The sequence below is a fragment of the Pelodiscus sinensis genome, chromosome 15, assembly GCF_049634645.1.
Source record: "Pelodiscus sinensis isolate JC-2024 chromosome 15, ASM4963464v1, whole genome shotgun sequence".
Classification (NCBI taxonomy): Eukaryota; Metazoa; Chordata; order Testudines; family Trionychidae; genus Pelodiscus; species Pelodiscus sinensis.
In genome coordinates, this window is record NC_134725.1 from 17131000 (window position 1) to 17148697 (window position 17698).

General features: G+C 48.0%; 1 protein-coding gene and 1 long non-coding RNA gene across 7 annotated transcripts in view; one reads left to right on the forward strand and one right to left on the reverse strand.

Annotated features, from left to right (window-relative positions):
- Positions 1 to 10904, reverse strand: part of LOC112547735 (uncharacterized) — an 82777-nt gene extending 71873 nt beyond the window's left edge. The window contains exon 1 of one of the 2 annotated variants that reach the window (XR_012895973.1): positions 10623 to 10904. This is a non-coding gene — a long non-coding RNA (uncharacterized LOC112547735). The remainder of the gene's footprint in view (positions 1 to 10622) is intronic. The other variant, XR_003091546.2, reaches the window with a different exon arrangement.
- A 55-nt stretch (positions 10905 to 10959) lies between these two features.
- Positions 10960 to 17698, forward strand: part of MAPK1 (mitogen-activated protein kinase 1) — an 81930-nt gene continuing 75191 nt past the window's right edge. For 4 of the 5 annotated variants that reach the window (XM_075898283.1, XM_075898282.1, XM_075898284.1 and 1 more), the window contains exon 1: positions 10960 to 11339. In XM_075898283.1, coding sequence (XP_075754398.1) covers positions 11197 to 11339 — 143 coding nt within the window. In that variant the 5' untranslated portion in view covers positions 10960 to 11196. The remainder of the gene's footprint in view (positions 11340 to 17698) is intronic. The other variant, XM_075898286.1, reaches the window with a different exon arrangement.

Sequence of the window (17698 nt, forward strand, 5' to 3'; positions counted from 1 at the left end):
CAAGCAAAACCTTCAACAATATTGAAATTACTCAGATGATTATTGCAGCTGACTGAGACAGAGTGTGCTTTGATGATGGGAAATTTCCATTACTGAAATACAGGACAATGCCTGAGTACTGTAGCTGCTACTGTTGTAAAATAAAAGCATCTTAATTTCATTCAGATGGCAGTAAAAATTTCAGTATATTAATTACAATTGTGAAACTTATGCCATAAGCTTTTAGGACTCCATTAAAATAGACCTTTTTAATATTTAACATATAATTGTAAACCACTCACACAAAATTAAGAAATGTATCATTAACTTGCTAATGCAACCAAGCTTCCAAGCTGCAGTTTGAAAGTTTGTGAGCAGTGAGTCTGACAAAAATATGATTGTGCAAGCTAGTTCCTAGAACAAGGAATGAAAGAACTATAGAATTCTGTATATTAGGTAAATTAGGTAAATTTGCTATTGACATTATAGTCCTATGTTTGGTAATCTTATGTTTTCCAAATTGTTTAGTCGAGTGAAAATAAAAATAAATGCATAGTATTAATACACACCTATGATGAATTTAAATATTTACCAGAATAGGTCCTGATCCTGCCTTTCTTGTACAACCTAAACTTCTAATCAAGTCTGTGGGCATTTTGGGTAGGAAAGGATGACAAAGAAAGGTATAATTAAATGTTGGGAAAACTGTAAGATAGATGTTAGTTATCCATTGGTCAGAGTAAGGTTGCATACTGTTTTTAACTGAATTGCTATATGGGTATGTCTACACAGGAAAGTTATTTCAAAATAACAGCTGTTATTTTGAAATAACTTTCCTAATATTTACACAGCCAAACCACTATTTTGAAATAAATTCAAAATAGCAGAGCACTTATTACGAATTTGGTAAACCTCATTCTGCGAGGAATAATACCAAATTCAAAATAGCTAATTCAAAATAAGCGCTGTGTAGACGCTTATTCGAAATAGGGGGCCTCCAGCCCTTCCCAGTGTTCCCTGGAGGCCACTCTGGGTCAAAACAGGAAAACTCCTCCCGTCTCCCCCAGCCCCAGAGCCCTTAAAGCAGTGGTCTCCAACCTTTTTATACCGAAGATCACTTTTTAAATCTCAGACCAGGCGAAGATCTACCGCCCCGCCCCGTCCTTGAAGCCCCGCCCCTTCCTTGAAGCCCCGCCCTCTCTATTCTCCTCCTGTCCATCACTTGCTATCCCCAGCGCTTACTTACACACTCTGATAAACAGTTTATTTTTAAATTATGTGATATATAAAATTAAAATCACGTGTTTATAGTTATGAAATAAATGGTCTGTTTTTTATTCATGCTATTTAAATCTAAAATGAAGCATTTATAATTATACATTTTGTGGGGACAGAGTTCTACGGCTGGGGGCAGGGGAGAGGGAACAGGGTGCTGGGAGGGCAGAGGACAGGGTTCTGCAGCAGGGGACAGGGTGCCAGTGGGGACAGAGTTCGGGGAGTGGGGACGGAAATGGGGAGAGGGGAATGGGGACAGAGTTCGGGGAGTGGGGACGGTACTGGGGACAGAGTTCTGTAGCTGGGGACAGGGGAGTGGAGTCTGGGGAGCGGGGACAGGGTGCCAGTGGCAGCAGAGTCACCTGCATCTGCCTCCTCCCAGGATTCTCTTTCCCGCCTCCCCCCCCCCCACGGGAAGCCAGCACATGCCTCCTCTGGGCCCCCCGCAGCGCAGGGAAACCCCGAGCGTGCCTGCCCCGGGGCTAACCCCTGCCTCCTGCAGCGGAGCCAAACCCTCGCAGGAGCCTGCCTTGGAGGCACCCCCCCCCATTCTGCGGCGGGGCCAAACCCCCACGGGAGCCTGCCCCTCCCCTCCCGCAGCACAGCCAACCCCCGCGAGCACCTGCCCCAGGGCCAAACCCCCCTCCCATGGCGCGGCCCGGCCTGGCCCGGCCAACTTCCTCCCCTCCCGCAGCACGGCCAAACCCCAGGGCCGACTCCCGCTCCTGTGGCACAGGGAAACCCCTGCGCCCAACTCACTCCTCCAGCACCGGCGGCGCAGGGAAGCCTCCGCACTCCTCCTCTAGGGCCAACGCCCCCTCCCCAAGCACACAACAGAGCTGTGGGAGGGGGAGCACCCCGCGCACTTCTGGAACCCCCGGAAGTGACGCAGGCTTCAGAAAGGACTTCCATCAACCCCGCGGGAAGCCGGCACTACACTAGAGGTAGGTAGTGGCGCTTCTCGGGGGTGGGGAGAAAATGGGAGGTGGGGTTGCCCGAACACTTCATGATCGACTGGTCGATCGTGATCAACTGGTTGGTGACCACGGCCTTAAAGGTACAGACTTTGGCCACAGTGCCAAAGTCTGCCAGCAGTCACTGCCCCTGACCCAGTGGCCCCACCATGAGCCAGGCAGCCAGTGCCAGCTAGCCCTCCACTGCTCCCTGGGACTAGTTCCCCAGCTCCCAGGAGCCCTCCACCTCCTCCACACTCTTCCCATCCCCCCAGGGACGCTGAGGCACCCGCATCTGCAGTGCTGGGAGACAGCCCGGCGAGACCCCCACCCCTGAGCTTCCCCTCCAAATTCTTCCCCTTGCTTCCCCCTTCCAACTCTCTCCTCCCAGGTTTCCCCCTTTCCTCTCCCAGTCTTTCTCCTCCCTTCTCCCATCCTGCCTCCTTTCCCCAGTCGCACCAGAGTTTCATTCCCTCCTCCCCCCCCAGTTTTGTTAAATAGACAATTCGTATGAAAAAAACATGGTTTTTTTGTACATCAGTGAGGGAGGATGGGGGAGTGGTAAGTGGAAGGACATGAGGGAGGAATGAGGCACAAGCCCCCAGTGGGCCAGACTAGGGAGGCTCTTAGTGCTCCTCAGGGTGGAAACTCTCCTGCAAGGCCTCCTGGATACTGACAGCCCCCCAATAGACCTTCCGGATGGCAGCCTGCAGCAAGTGCAGCCAGGCTCTCAGCAACGTGTCCAAGAGAAGCACCAGAGCACCCAGGGACAGCTCTGGCTCCATGATGCAGAGTGCTGTGATGTCCCGAAAAAGGGCAATCAGAGCACTCTGAGACAAAAATGCTTTGCTGTCCCTCATCGAGGTAGACAAGCAAGCAGGCAAACCTGAGAACCGGCTGTCAGGGCGGGAGGGAGGGGCTTTAAGCACAGACCTCAGTTAGCCTCAGGCAGCAGCCCCACATAGTAAGTCCTGACCTGGTACCCTGCCGGAACTGGTTCTGGCCAGCCTTAAGTTGGATTCACAGTCCACTCAGTGTGGATGCGCTATTTCAAAATAGCAAAATGCTACAGGCAGTCCCCGAGTCACGCGGATCCGACTTATGTCGGATCCGCACTTACAAACGGGGCTTTCTCGCCCCGGAGCTCTCAGGCAGCGGGACCGCCCAGAGCGCAGTGGTTCCGCCACCTCGACCTCCGGGGCAAGAAAAGCTGCTCTGGGTGCCCCTGGTCTGCTGGGGACTGTCTCCAGCAAACCAGGGACACCGGGAGCAAAGCCAGAGAGGCGGAGGGATCCCGCGCCTCTGAGGCTTTGCTCTGGCAAAGCCTCAGAGGCGCGGGACTCCGCCGCCGCTGCGGCTTTGCTCCTGGTGTCCCTGGTCTGCTGGAGACAGTCCCCAGCAGACCAGAGGCACCGGGAGCAAAGCGGCAGCGGCGGTGCAGCTAGTGCCCCCCCCCCCCCCTCAGCAGACCAGGGAGACGTGGAGCAAAGCCCCGGGCCTGTGGTAGAGCAGATGGGGCGCTGCTGGTTGGTCCCGCAGCACTGCTCCTTGGCGCTACTGGACCAACCCGGCAGCACCCCAGCTGCTCTGCCCCAGGAGTCCTGATTCAGCCGCTGCTGATCAGTTTCAGCAGGACACCTGGGGCAGAGCATCTGCGGTGCTGCTGGGTTGGTCCAGTAGCGCCGAGGAGCGGCGGCGCTACTGGAGCAACCCAGCAGCACCCCAGCTGCTCTGCCCCAGGCGTCCCCACGTCAGCCGCTGCTGAAACTGACCAGTGGCTAACTACAGGAAGCCCCTGCCCCGGGCTTCCTGGAATCAGCCGCTGATCAGTTTCAGCAGCAGCTGACTTGGGGACCCCAGGGGTTCTTAAGTTGAATCTGTATGTAAGTCGGAACTGGCGTCCAGATTCAGCCGCTGTTGAAACTGATCAGTTTCAGCAGCGGCTGAATCTGGACACCAGTTCCAACTTACATACAGATTCAACTTAAGAACAAACCTACAGTCCCTATCTTGTACGTAACCCAGGGACTGCCTGTATTTTGAAATGCAGTTTGTGTGTAGACGTGTTATTTCAAAATAAGATATTCTGAAATAACACTGTAGTGTAGACATACCCATATGAGAGGAGAGGATGGCTATGGGGATTAGCTATAAAGAGAGCCCAAGTCTCATTTGCACGTAAGCCACTTTACACTGTCATAGTGGGGTAAAATGGCCTTAGTCAGGCCCAATAGTTTTTCAGCTCTTGATTTACCAATTTAACGCAAGCCTAGTTTAGTAGCCTCTAGAAGCTGTGGATATCTTACGCTTCTTTGAGAGTCTAAGGATAGTTCCCAGTGGACCAGTATTCACATCTACTCTATTTAAGATTTAGCTCACATTCATCACCATGGTATCTGAGTGCCTTGCAAGTTAAAATATATCTTTTAAAAGTACCTCACATTTCTCTCCCTCCACGCCCACATACAGATTTGGGGCTTTTTAAAATAACCTGGGGAAGGCTATGTTAAATGTGAGCTATTGTATTTTGTTCTGAGATGTGGTGGTTCCTGGTCATTCTGATGTCCTCTAGGAGCAGCACCACACTCTTAGACAAGTGCTGTCCTATTGGCTCACATAGAACTAAAACCTCTATAACAGTGATGTAAATTTTAGAAGAGATGGCTACAATTCTGAATGAGCACAGAGATTACATTATCTTTCCACCCTTCCAAGCACACAAGTGAGAAGATGCATGTTGTTCAAACTGCATCTGTTGTACGGATAGGCAGACAATTTCAAAATCCAGGGTTCATGAGGATTTTCAATAGGGTATTACACTTAACACAGAGTGAGCTCTTAAAATGGACATTCCACACAGGACAAAGCTAGGGCTTTCTAGACCTAGCTCCTAGGACAAATCCACCCATGTGAGCTGTGAAATGGCAATGGGGACAAAAAGTCAGTCCAAAGCATAGCGTGTTTAACTTAATCATTATAATTATTAACCTTCTCCTAGTGACATTTTAAAAAAACGTAAGTATCTTTTTATGATTTAACTGTTCCTTATGGTGCTTTTACAGAATATTATGGCATCTGCTCAGGGAGGTATTTTTCCTACTTCTAAGCACTAACAAGCATTATATCATAAGTAACCTCTTTAAGTCCCAAACCCATAAATATTTAGTCATATACTTAATTTAAAGCACATAAGTAGGCCCACTGGCTTCATAGGATTATTCATGCACATATGTAAGTCTTTGTGCAGGGTCATGGCCTTTATGAAAGGAAAGACCCAGTATGAACTACTAGATAATGAAACTAAAAATACAACAATACATGCTGATTATCCTATTTATATATATTGGCTTAGACATTTATGTGGACACATATCCAGACTAAGCATAGTTGCACCCAATCAGAGAGTGGGGATATCTTTCCACAATTCACTGGTCTGTTTTATTGCCATCTTTTTTGATCTGATATAGCCTAGTGAAGGGGAAAATATATTAGAAATCAAATTTTGCATTAAGACTGCAGTGACAGGTTGTGTTTAAGTTAGATTTTTCCATAAGCATTTGTTTTACATTGCTGATGACAGGTTTATTTATGTATATATTCTGAACTGTAAGCATAATTTTTATTAAAGACATTGAGGGAACATTTTACATCATATTTTTTATTTACCGAAACATTTATTCACATTTACTGCTGTCTAACATTTCTGAGAAAAATAATGCTGGGTTTCTGGAGTGAAAAAAAGAGTGTGAAAAACAAGATACGAGGGGAAAAAATAGCCCATTTAAGTACACATACAATAAACCACATGGCTGAATAGGTATTAAAAACAGGCTTTTCATCATTAGATTATTCTAGTCACACAGCACAGTTCTCACTGTACTAAACTGACTGGAGGATTGTATTGCATCTGAAACCATGGACACCTGCTGTGAGCTCTGGCATGGAAGGTGATCCACTAGATTGCTGCTAGGCTAGCAGAGTATGTACTGTACAATTGCAAAAGAGATATTATTTTCCAGATGTTGGCCACTATTCAAATAGAGAACTGAATGTTTTACTTTAAGATGAGGCATGGTATGATGGAATCCCAAGGATCCATAGCATTTGAGAGAGGGTATATTCGCTGAGACTAATAGTTGGTTTGGGAGAGCTGATACTGGCTGGTCAGAATGAAAGTTGGTTTTGGCAGTTGGTGACAGGAGAAGGGCTGGACTTGGTATATTCAATTGCTGGTAGGACTGGCAAGATGATTTAGGCAGTGGTGGGAGAGACATTGAGAATTATTAAATAAGTGCAGTGGCAGAAGCAGGAAATCCTCTGAGGGGGGAGAGACAAGGCAAAGCATTTCAGAAGCACTGTCTCAAAGATTATGTAACCAGCTGAACCTGTGGTAAAGTGGAGACTCGGACTCATCCACATGCTGGCAAGCTCTGGCTGAAGGGACATGGGGGTGGAGAGTGGGTTTGGGCATAAATGATTTGTTTTAGTGTATGTATTAAAGGATAAAATAAAATAGAGGAAATGTATCATGATTAGTGGAACCAAGTCATACAGGTCATGCTCCTTAGAGGGGCTCTTAATAATAGGACACCAGGGAACATGGTAAATCAATAGGGTTGAGCTGGAAGCAACTCAGATTCAGGAATAGAACAGCACACAAGGTTTAATAAAATTCCATGTGTTCAGCTTATGCTGAATACAGCTTCACTCTTTGCAAATGAAACACAGTGGCAGCACTGGAGCTGCTGTGAGGTCTCTGAAGAGCTGCAGTTGGCAGCATAAACCATGGAACTCAATCTGAAATTCCCCAGAAACCTAGATTTTGCAGATTCACAGGTAGCCCAGTGATAAGACAGTTGTGGGCAGAGATAACCATGCAGGAGAATGACAACAGCAGGCAACTAAAACTATTATCATGCCTTTTACTAGGAAATAATGCAGACAGGTATGTATGCACCACTCTGAAGCACACCACTGCCTCAAATATCACAGCAGTCTGAGGAGCTCTGGAGAGTTATTGCTCCCTAAAGCAGAGTGAAACAGTAGGGCTGGACCAGACCCCTCTACCACTGCCTTATGCCCATTAGGAATGTAAGTGAGTAGTCAACTACTCAACTATTCACCTTCCCTTCGCCTTGCTGCCTCTGTATCAGGCCAGTTAAAAGCCGGATCCTCCCAGCACCGTCTCTGCCCCCCTTCCCATGCTTCTTCCTCTATCTGGTGGCAGCCCCTGTTTTTGTGGGTCCCAGTTCCCTGCCAGTACCCCCATGGACAGGGATGCTGGACATGGCATGATCCAGGACTGAGCAAGCCCAGCTCAGTCCTGGCTTGAACTGGGTCCGGCACCTACCTTCATTTTAAATGTAGCAAGAGCCAGGCCAGCTGCAGCAGTCCCGGACTCAGTGCTGGCTTGCGCTGGGTCCAGAACCTACCCTCACTGTGGCTCTGCATTTTAAATGTAGTAAGAGCCAGGCGGGCTCTTACTACATTTAAGATTCAGAGCCTCAGCACGGGTAGCTTCTACATCCAGTGGGCTTATCAGGTAGTTGAGTCCAACTACTCGCTCCTTTTCCTTGCTGCCTCTTTATCAGAAGCAGCAAGGAGGGGAGAAGCAGGAGCTGATGCTGGATACAGCCAGCTTAAAAGCTGGTTCTTCCCAGCACCATCTCCACAGTACAGGGGGAGGGGGAGGGGCAGGGGAAGCAGAGGCATAGTGGTCAGGGACCAGCGTGAACTAGGACTGCTGAGTCCTGGCTTGTGTGGGTCCTAAACCTACACTGCTGTGGCTATGCCTTTTAAACATAGTAAGAGCTGCCTAGCTCTTACCACATTTATAAGGCAGAGGCACAGCAATCATGGACCCCTGCAGCAGTCAGGGACTCAGCAGCCCTGGTGGCAGGCTGCAGTAGGTCTGGGACCTGTCACAAGCTGGGACTCAGCAGACTCAGCTCGTGCCAAGTCCCTGACCTCCAGGCTCTTACTACAGGCAGTCCCCGGGTTACGTACAAGATAGGGACTGTAGGTTTGTTCTTAAGTTGAATCTGTATGTAAGTCGGAACTGGTGTCCAGATTCAGCCGCTGCTGAAACTGACCAGCAGCTGACTACAGGAAGCCCGAGGCAGAGTTGCTCTGCCCCGGGCTTCCTGGAATCAGCCTCTGATCAGTTTCAACAGGCTGAATCTGGACACCAGTTCCGACTTACATACAGATTCAACTTAAGAACTCCAGGCGTCCCCAAGTCAGCTGCTGCTGAAACTGATCAGCGGCTGATTCCAGGAAGCCCAGGGCAGAGCAACTCGGCCTCGGGCTTCCTGTAGTCAGCGCTGGTCAGTTTCAGCAGCGGCTGACTCGGGGACGCCTGGGGCAGAGCAGCTGGGGTGCTGCTGGGTTGCTCCAGTAGCGCCGCTCCTCGGCGTTACTGGACCAACCCAGCAGCACCCCAGCTGCTCTGCCCCAGGCGTCCTGATTCAGCTGCTGCTGAAACTGACCAGCAGCGGCTGAATCAGGACGCCTGGGGCAGAGCAGCTGGGGTGCTGCTGGGTTGGTCCAGTAGCGCCCAGAGCGGCGCTGCGGGACCAACCGGCAGCACCCCAGCTGCTCTACCACAGGCGTACGGAGAAAAGCCTGCTCTGCTGGGGGGAGGCATACTAGCTGCACCCCCCCCCCCCCAGCAGACCAGGGAGATGGGGAGCAAAGCCGGGGAGCACGCGGGCAGCAGACAGCCCAGATGTGCCGTGGCTGTCCCGCTGCCGGCGTCCTCAGAGGCTTTGCTCCCCGTCTCAGGAGACCAGGGAAACGGGCAGCAAACCCCGTTCGTAACTGCGGATCGGATCCGCGTAACTCGGGGACTGCCTGTACATTTAAAAAGCAGAGCTGTAGTGGGGAAGGTCCAGGACCCAGCACAAGCTGGGACTCAGCAGTTTCTACCACATTTAAACTGCAGAGCCACAGCAGGGGGCAGCTCCTGGACCCAGAGACAGGAGAGAATACCTCCCATTATCAACTAATCATGTAGGTGACACAAATTGTATTGACTACACAGTTAGCCAATTACCTACTTCTTAACATCCTTATAGAAAACTATAAACTTTTCTATAGCAATACAGGGACAAGACGATAGAATTAAACCAAAATAAAATGTAATTTAAATAACATGAGATGACATACTTTGTACATCAGCTCACAGCAGGGGGACTGAGAGCTGATCACAACATGCTTAAAGCAGCTACATGACAGTTCCAGTTGTTGTGAGAGAGGTGTAGCACTTCTTAAGCATGATAAATGTCCATCCAAGTTTTGTCCACATCTGGCTGCACTAGCAGAATCTATAAATCATCTCACAAGGCACGATATTGAGTGGGACTACATGGGATCCCAAGAGCAAGCATTTGATTTAAGTACTACCACCGTGGTGAGCTACTGACACTCCAATGTGATGCATCAGAGAGGACTGGGTGTAGCTCTTTTGCAGAAGCAATCAGTCACATATGCTAATAGAGTGCTGTCAGAGGCAATACAGGGGTATGTTTAAACAGAAAAAGAGCTTCTGGCTGTGGTATTTGGAGTGGAACAATTGCATCTGTACTCCTAATAGTGCAATGAGGACACAAACCCCTAGACACAATTATGACAAAGCCCCTTTTTAAAAAGTGCTCCAAAGAAATGGCAACGCATGCTGATATGCCTTTAATAACACTAGAAAGCAAAGATCAGATATTGTTTGAATGATGACTGGCATTAGTTGATACCATTAGCTGGGCCCATATATCCAGCATCAGTGGAAAGGGAATCAGGACACTGAATTTATGAACATATTGTGATATCTTCAATTTCAAAAGTGAAGTAGATGGAGACCCAGAGGCTAAGAAAAAGAACACCCACCTACAAGCAATCAAGAGAGCAATACTAGCAGGATGGCCAGAAAACAAGACAAGCAGCACTAGTTTCAGAACCCTATTTTCAAGTTAAAGATGAGCTGAGTATGCAGTATGGAATCCTATTTCAAGGGTAGAGAGCTACTGTTCCCACTGCATTATGTAAGGATGTGGCACACAAGACATACCACTCCCTAGGCTCCAATGTTTGCTCGAATCTGTTCAATGCAGGTGCAGATTTTTCCCATCCGTGTGCAAAATACAATTTTATGCGCACCCAGGCATGTGCAAATGTGCACCACCAACAGGCACTCTGCTGGGCAGCCACACAGGCAGGGCTTACGGAGAGCACTGCTGGGCACTGACCACTGGCTCAAGCGTGTTTAATGTCCACTAGCGGATTAATACTCACGCAGCTCGGCTCCCTGAGACAAGGGCAGGACGCCCAGCAGTCATGCAGTAACCCCTCCTCCCGCCAAGAAAGCCAGTTACCACACGAGTCCCCCTCCCCCCATGGGCCAAGGGCGGGGCAGAGCAGTACCTGAGTACAGTGGATTCCTACTCAGCTTATGGGGCGGGGCCTAGCCCCTGACTGACACGAGAGCCATGTCAGGGATTGACCAACGGCCGGCCCCAACGCCAGGGGCGGCATCCCGGGCTGCCTCAGCAGAACACAACCCCAAGGCGCGGGGACGCCCCCGTCTGGCGACGCAGCCCAAGGGCCCTGACAAGCGCAGGCCTCAGCCCATTGGCAGGCGGGCATCCGTCACCTGACGCTGAATGGCTCCCTGCAGCAGCGCAGCTGGCACACCGACCACGTGCCCTTCTTGGCTCCGCCCCCCTCTTTTCTGCGGCGGTTCTGAAGTTACCGCAGTCCCCGCTTGCCCCGCCCCTCCCATGCTTATAACGCCTGGTTCCCTCACCACTCCTCCTCCTGCCGTGTGCGCGCGAGCGAGACCACCCTCCGTTCCGGGCGCGCGCCCCTCAGCCTCCTCACAGCGGCGGCGAGCGGGCCTTGGGCCGGACGGCTGCGGGTTCCTGGGAGCGCAGCCGCCGCGCGGGCACCCGAGGCGACCGCGTTCCCCTCTTCCCTAGCGGTTCCCAGCACCGAGAACATGGCGGCGGTATCGGGTGCCGGGGCTGCGGGCGGCTCGGCCAACCCCGGGACTCCGGAGATGGTGCGGGGCCAGGCGTTCGATGTGGGGCCCCGCTACACCAACCTCTCCTACATCGGGGAGGGCGCCTACGGCATGGTCTGGTGAGTACCGGCCGGGGGGCAGAGCCCTGCCTGGCCCACAGCCTCTCCCGGGCTGGGCAACAGCCCGCGGCCCCAGCCTCCTTGCTCTCCTGCGGGCAGGGGACCGGGACTAAAGTGTCTCTTCCTTTCCCAGTCTCCTGTAGCTGCGTCTTACCTCCGCTTGCTGCCAAATCTCCTGCCCTCTTCTCTGCCTCCTCGCTCCAGGGGCTGCCCCTTCCTCTTCCAGTCCTGGCTCGAGTTCTGCTTAACTATTCTTGTCCGTTTACACTGTCTCTTGGATTGGTTTTGTCTTTTTTTTTTTAATTCTTGGCAGTATGATATATATTATAATGGAGAAGGAAGCCAAAATAATGGCCATGACTGACGGAGTACAAAGCTCACCTTATGTGCCAGGACCACACTGGGTAAAACTAAAAAGAGACTTTATTATTCTTATTACCTCCATTATCTATCTTGTTTGGTTGTGATTTGGCATCTTTCCCCCCAGTAAGGACAAGAAACCTCATATATTGGTGAAAATACTTTTCAAGGTTGAAACGCTTGTGTATCAGTTTCAGAGGTGTAGCTGTGTTAGTCTGTAACTAAATAAACTTAAAACAGTTTTGCAGCACCTTAAAGACTAACAGAAATTTAGAGGTATCATGAGCTTTCGTGGGCATCAGCTTGTGCCCATGAAAGCTCATGATACCATGTACATTTTTGTTAGTCTCTAAGGTGCTGCAAGATTATTTGTATTTATGTTGTATCCCAGAGACATTTCAGTGAAACACCGCCATTTATGCAGAGTGAATGTGTGTGTGCAACTATTTTGACATAACTGTTTGAATCAGGCTATCAGAATGATGGAGAAATGCACATATGTATTTGAGCAAGTTAAGATGTTTATTACCAGCTAATAGTATGCTGAGATTGAGTTGAGCTGGTGTATATGTTGTACGTGGGTAGAAGGATGCGCGAATGTCACTGACATGCTCTCGTGTTTTTCCTTAAATTATTTATCCCATTTGTCTGTCTTTCTGTGAAATGGATTAAAGAATTAATTTCCTAAATTCATCTGCACTCTTGAGAGCAAACAAATAACTTTTCTCCAAAACCTTTGCTGTTTTCCCTTCAAAATGCACAGTGTCTTTCTATAATGTATGCTTTTAAAAACTATGTATGCTTTTTCAAATAGGTTTGATTTGTTACTTGTTTCTTTACAGCATAAACTTTCATTCAGAGGTTGTATTATGATGACTTCTTGATGACTGAATGAGAGGCTTGTATTCCGGAATGTAAACTGTCATTTAGGCCTGGATTCACCAAGGAACTAAATGTGTGTTTACATGCTTTTACTTGATGATGATGTTAGCCCTTTTAGTTATTGTGATAACTTTCAGTATGTTTTGATGACCTGTTTATATTTGTCTGTATAGTTTACACCAGTGAAGCTGCAGTGAATATAACATGTATTAAGTGTACAGATTTGAATGTAAGACCTGTTAGTGCAGTTTACTTTAGAAACCAAGATAAGCCTCACCAGTGCAAGTTTGTTTTATACCTGTTCAACACATCTACATGGAGAGGTTAGCACCTGTATACTGTACAGTAGAAATACCCTTGCTGTAGATAGATTCTAATTGTGCATTTCTCTGAAGCTAGAGAGCCTCAAATCGTACTTCTCTGAAGTATAATCTGCTCCACTTACCTCAGTGGAATGCTAACAATGATATTGGTTTGGACTCCAGCAGGGAGAGGAGGAAGCAGCTCTGTGTGCTGCCATTCTCCCCTCCCTCACATCTAAGGAAACAGCAACATAGCAAAGTGCTGGTCTGGAGGTGAGGCAGCAGAGATTGGTATTAAGGATGCAAACATGTACATGGTTATCAATGACCTTGGACTAATCTGTTGTGCATGGTTACACGCAGTTCTCCCACCATCTGAGGCAACAGCAAGGGGGTGAGATGGGAGCAAGGGGTGGGGTCAGATGGCTCTGCTCCTATGTGTAAGCCCTGAATTTCAACAATTACATGTTTATGTAAACCCACTTTAACATCCCCAGTTAGTATTTTGGGGCATGGAGCCGCATATGCTCCCATAGCAGGGTGCCAGAAATACCCCACTCCCATCAACCTCATGTCCAGACCCTGCATCCCTATTCCCTTCATGCATGCTCCCTTCTTCCCAGAATCCACTGCAGCACCCTCTGTGGTTTGAAAACTTTACCCTATTTCCCAGGGTTGCTGGATTAAAGAGGCTTAAATGGAATTCACTACTGAGCAAAGGCTGCAATAAATGTTATGAAGGATACATAGTTTGTTGTCAATAACATCCTATTTTGGCTTCACAGGTGAATGGAGCATGGTTTGTGGGCAGGATGAGAACATATCATCTCCCCCCCCCCCCCCCCACACACACCTGATCTCTTGTGGCTTGAGATAAAACATTACGTTTTCAATTTTTTCTCAAAGTCTGTGTTAGCCTCTTATCTTAAACTAAACACATGAATATATTTTATATAAATTAATGACAGGAGTTTTTGGTCTAAGGTAAGTTTCATGTCCTTTCACATCAAAGGTTATATTGAACAGCAATCACTAAGGAATTAAAACCTAATATAGTGAATCCTTAAACTTAACTCCATTAGAGGACTACAGCAGCTCAAGAAACCTTGGAGCATTTGAATTAGCAGGATTTAACAAACATTACACATTTGTATTGCATATTAGATAAGGAAAGTATTAGATTGCATGTGTAATAACTAATATTGGTTAGCATGTAGTCTACCTATTACTATGATTACATAAGATTACTTATAAGCTACTAGAAGAAAGTATATTCATTATGCAGATTGACACTAGATATTTCATGCCTTGCTTTGCTTGCTGGATGTGCATTTTTTACAGTGTGGAGTCATTTTCAGTTTTGTGGAGATGTCGTGGTGTGTGGGTTTTTTTTTTTTTACAAGCTTCAGAAGTAGATATCCAATTGAAAAATTAGCAAAGATCTCATGTTCGATTTCAGAGAGGTAGTCATGTTGGCCTTTTCAGCAAAAGCCATAGGAGTCTGGTGGTACTTTGAAGACTAACACATTTATTAGGGTATTAGAGCATAAGTTTTCATGAGCTACAATTAACTTCCTCAGATGGAGAGAGAAAAAGAGGTAGGGAAAGAATTTAGAGATCAGTGTGTGATATCTGTGCTTATTAAATCAGAGTAGATGTTGATCATTTCCAACAGTGTTGAAAAGGTGAGTTCTTGAGTGAGACATTTTCTATTATAATAAAAGAACCAGTCCATGTGTCCATTTAGACCGGGGTGGGCAACCTAAAGCCCTTGGGCCGGCTGCAGCTCCCGATTTACCTGGATCTGGCCTCTGAGGCTCAGGAACAACCTTCCTCTCCCCTCCCCTCCCAGCATTGAAGAGCTGTGCTGGTGTTCCAGCTCCCCCTGCTGCCCCACCGCAGGGCTGGCACGCACAATTACTAGGCTGCCTTGCCCGCTCCATCCCCCCCATTCTTGTGTGCAAGTGTCTTTCTCCTCCTCAGTAAGGGGGCAAGTCAATGAGGGTTTTGTTTTTTCTCACTTGTGTGGCCCCCAACTGATTTCCTTTGAGTCCGTGGTCCCAATCAAAAGTTCCCCACATGTGATATAAACCTCTCTTCAGGGTGTCAAATTTGCATATGATTTCCAGCTCAGCAGTTTCTGGTTGCAGTCCAGTTTTGACGTTTTTTTGCCAGAGAATGGCAACTTTAACCTCTCTGGACAGTTTTGTACTTGTAAAGTGCTCCCCCACTGGCTTATTTTTATGGTCATAGAATCGACTACTAGAAATGGAAGGGACCTTGAGAGATCAAGTCAGTCCCCTGCCCCCATGGTGGGACTGAGCACCTTCTAGATCAGTGTTTCTTAAACTGTGTTCCTTGGCACGCTGGTGTGCCGTGGAGAACAGAATTCAAAATGGCCACTCTTAGAGGCAAGTGACCTTTTTCTCTAACTTTCTCCAACCCTTTTTTCCCAATAACTTCCCTGACCCTTTTTCCCCTCTGACTTTTTTTCTCAGTAAAGAATCCTACATGTCCCTCATCTAAAAAAGAAAGGTGTTCCTCGGTCTTAAAGTTTAAGAAACACTGTTCTAGATCATCCCTGATGTCTGTTCAACCTGTTCTTAAATATTTCCAATGATGAAGATTTCACAATCTCCTAGGCAATCTATTCCAGTGTTTTCCCCACCCTGACAGTTAGGAAGTTTTTACTAATGTCCAACCTAAACCTCCCTTGCTTCAGTTTAAGCCCATTGCTTCTTGTCCTATCAGAGGCCAAGGAGAACATTTTTTTTTCTTCCTCCTTGTAACACCCTTTTAGGTACTTAAACTATCATGTCACCTCTCAGTCTTCTTTTCTAAACTAAACAAACCAAGTTCTTTCAGCCTTCCCTCATAGGAATGTTTTCTAGATCTTCAATCATTTTGTTGCTCTTCTCTAGACCTTCTCCAATTTCTCTACATCTTCCTTAAATGTGGTGCCCAGAACTGGACACACTATTCCAACTGAGGCCTAATCACAATTACTTCTCATGTGGTGGTCACCACTCCTGTTCATATATCCCAAAATCATATTTGGTGTGTTGCAACAGTATCATACTGACTCACATTTAGCTAGTGGTCTGCTATAACCCCTAGATCCCTTTCTGCAGTACTCCTTCCTAGAGAGGTGCTACCCATTCTGTATGTATGAAACTGATTGTTTACTCCTAAGCGGAGTACTTTGCATTTGTCTTTATTAAAAGTCATCCTATTAATCTCAGACCACTTGTCCAGTTTATCCAGAACAGATCATTTTGAATTTTGACCTCCAAAGCATTTGCAACCCTTTCCTGCTCGGTATCATCTGCAAACTTAAGTGTATTTTCTATGCAAATTCCTAAATCCTCAATGAAGATATTGAACAGAACTGGTCCCAAAACAGATCCCTGAACTCCATTCATTGTGCCCTTGACTGTGAACCATCAATAACTACTCTGAGAATGTTTATCCAGCCAGTTATGCGATCGACTGGTTGGTGACCACGGCTCTACTTTGTCTCCAGTTGTGGGGAGAGGTATTCTGTAAGCGAGGACTGTTATGCCTCCCAAGATCTGAGGGGGATTTTTCATCCATGATAAGGTATAAATTCTTGGTGATGTGTTGGGGAGGCGTTAGCTGGCGGGGAGGGGCTGTTGGTAATAGCTAGTGGCATTCTGGTTTTTTGTTGAGTCTGTCTTGTAGTAAGTGACTTCTAGGTATCTGCCTGACTTTCAGTCTGTATCGTTACTTTTCCAAGTGGGGTATTACAGTTCTAATAATGCTTGATAGACAAATGTTTGTAGGATCTGAGGGATTGGCACAAATGCAGTTGCATCTTAAGGGTTGGCTATACACAGTGGGTTGTATGTTTTGGATGAAAGCTTGGAGACACGTAAGCATAGCAGTCAGTAGGCTTCCATGATAGAGGTATTTTTGTGAGCATGAGTTATTTATACTGTAACATCCAGGAAGTGGATCTCCTATGTGGACTTGCCTAGGCTGAGATTGATGGGGTAGAAATTGCTGAAATCCAGATGGAATTCTCTAAGACCCACCTTCCTATGGGTCCAAATGATGTGCTACATTGATGACATCAAGTAGAGCCATGGTCACCAACCAGTCGATTGTGATCAACTGATCGATCATGAGGCCTCGACCAGTCCATCGTGAGGCGTTCGGGCCTCCCATTTCTCCCCCACCCCTGAGAAGTCCCACTATCTACCTCCAGCATAGTGCTGGCTTCTGTGGGGTGGATGGAAGTCCTGCCTGCAACTTCATGCTCCTTCTGGGGGTTCCAGAACTGTGCTGACTGCTCCCGTCCTACAGCTCTGTAGCATGCTGTATGCACTGCAGGAGTGGGAATTGGCCCTGGAGGAGGAGTGCGGTGGCTTCCCTGCGCCGCAGGAGGGGTGAGTCGAGCGCAAGGGTTTCCCTGCACCATGGGAGGAGGAGGAGTCACGTGCCGGCTTCCCTCTGAGGGAGAATCCTGGGAGGAGGCAGGTGCAGGGACGCTCTGCCCCCATGTTCCCACTCCCCAGCCTCAGAACCCTGTCCCCACTGGCACCCTGTCCCCTGCTGAAGCACACACTAGCACCCAGTACTATGTCCCCTGCTCCCACCAACACAGTTGGGGCCACATTAGTTAACTCCTGCCCCGAGCCCCTCACATACCCCAACCCAAATTCCTGAACCCTCACATCCAGAAGTCTATGGCTTGCTTAGTACCCTAACCCTACATCTGACCCCAACACTACCTGGCCTAGAGTCCCCTCCCCGAGCCGGCGTCCCCTTATCCACCTCCTCCTGCATCCAGAT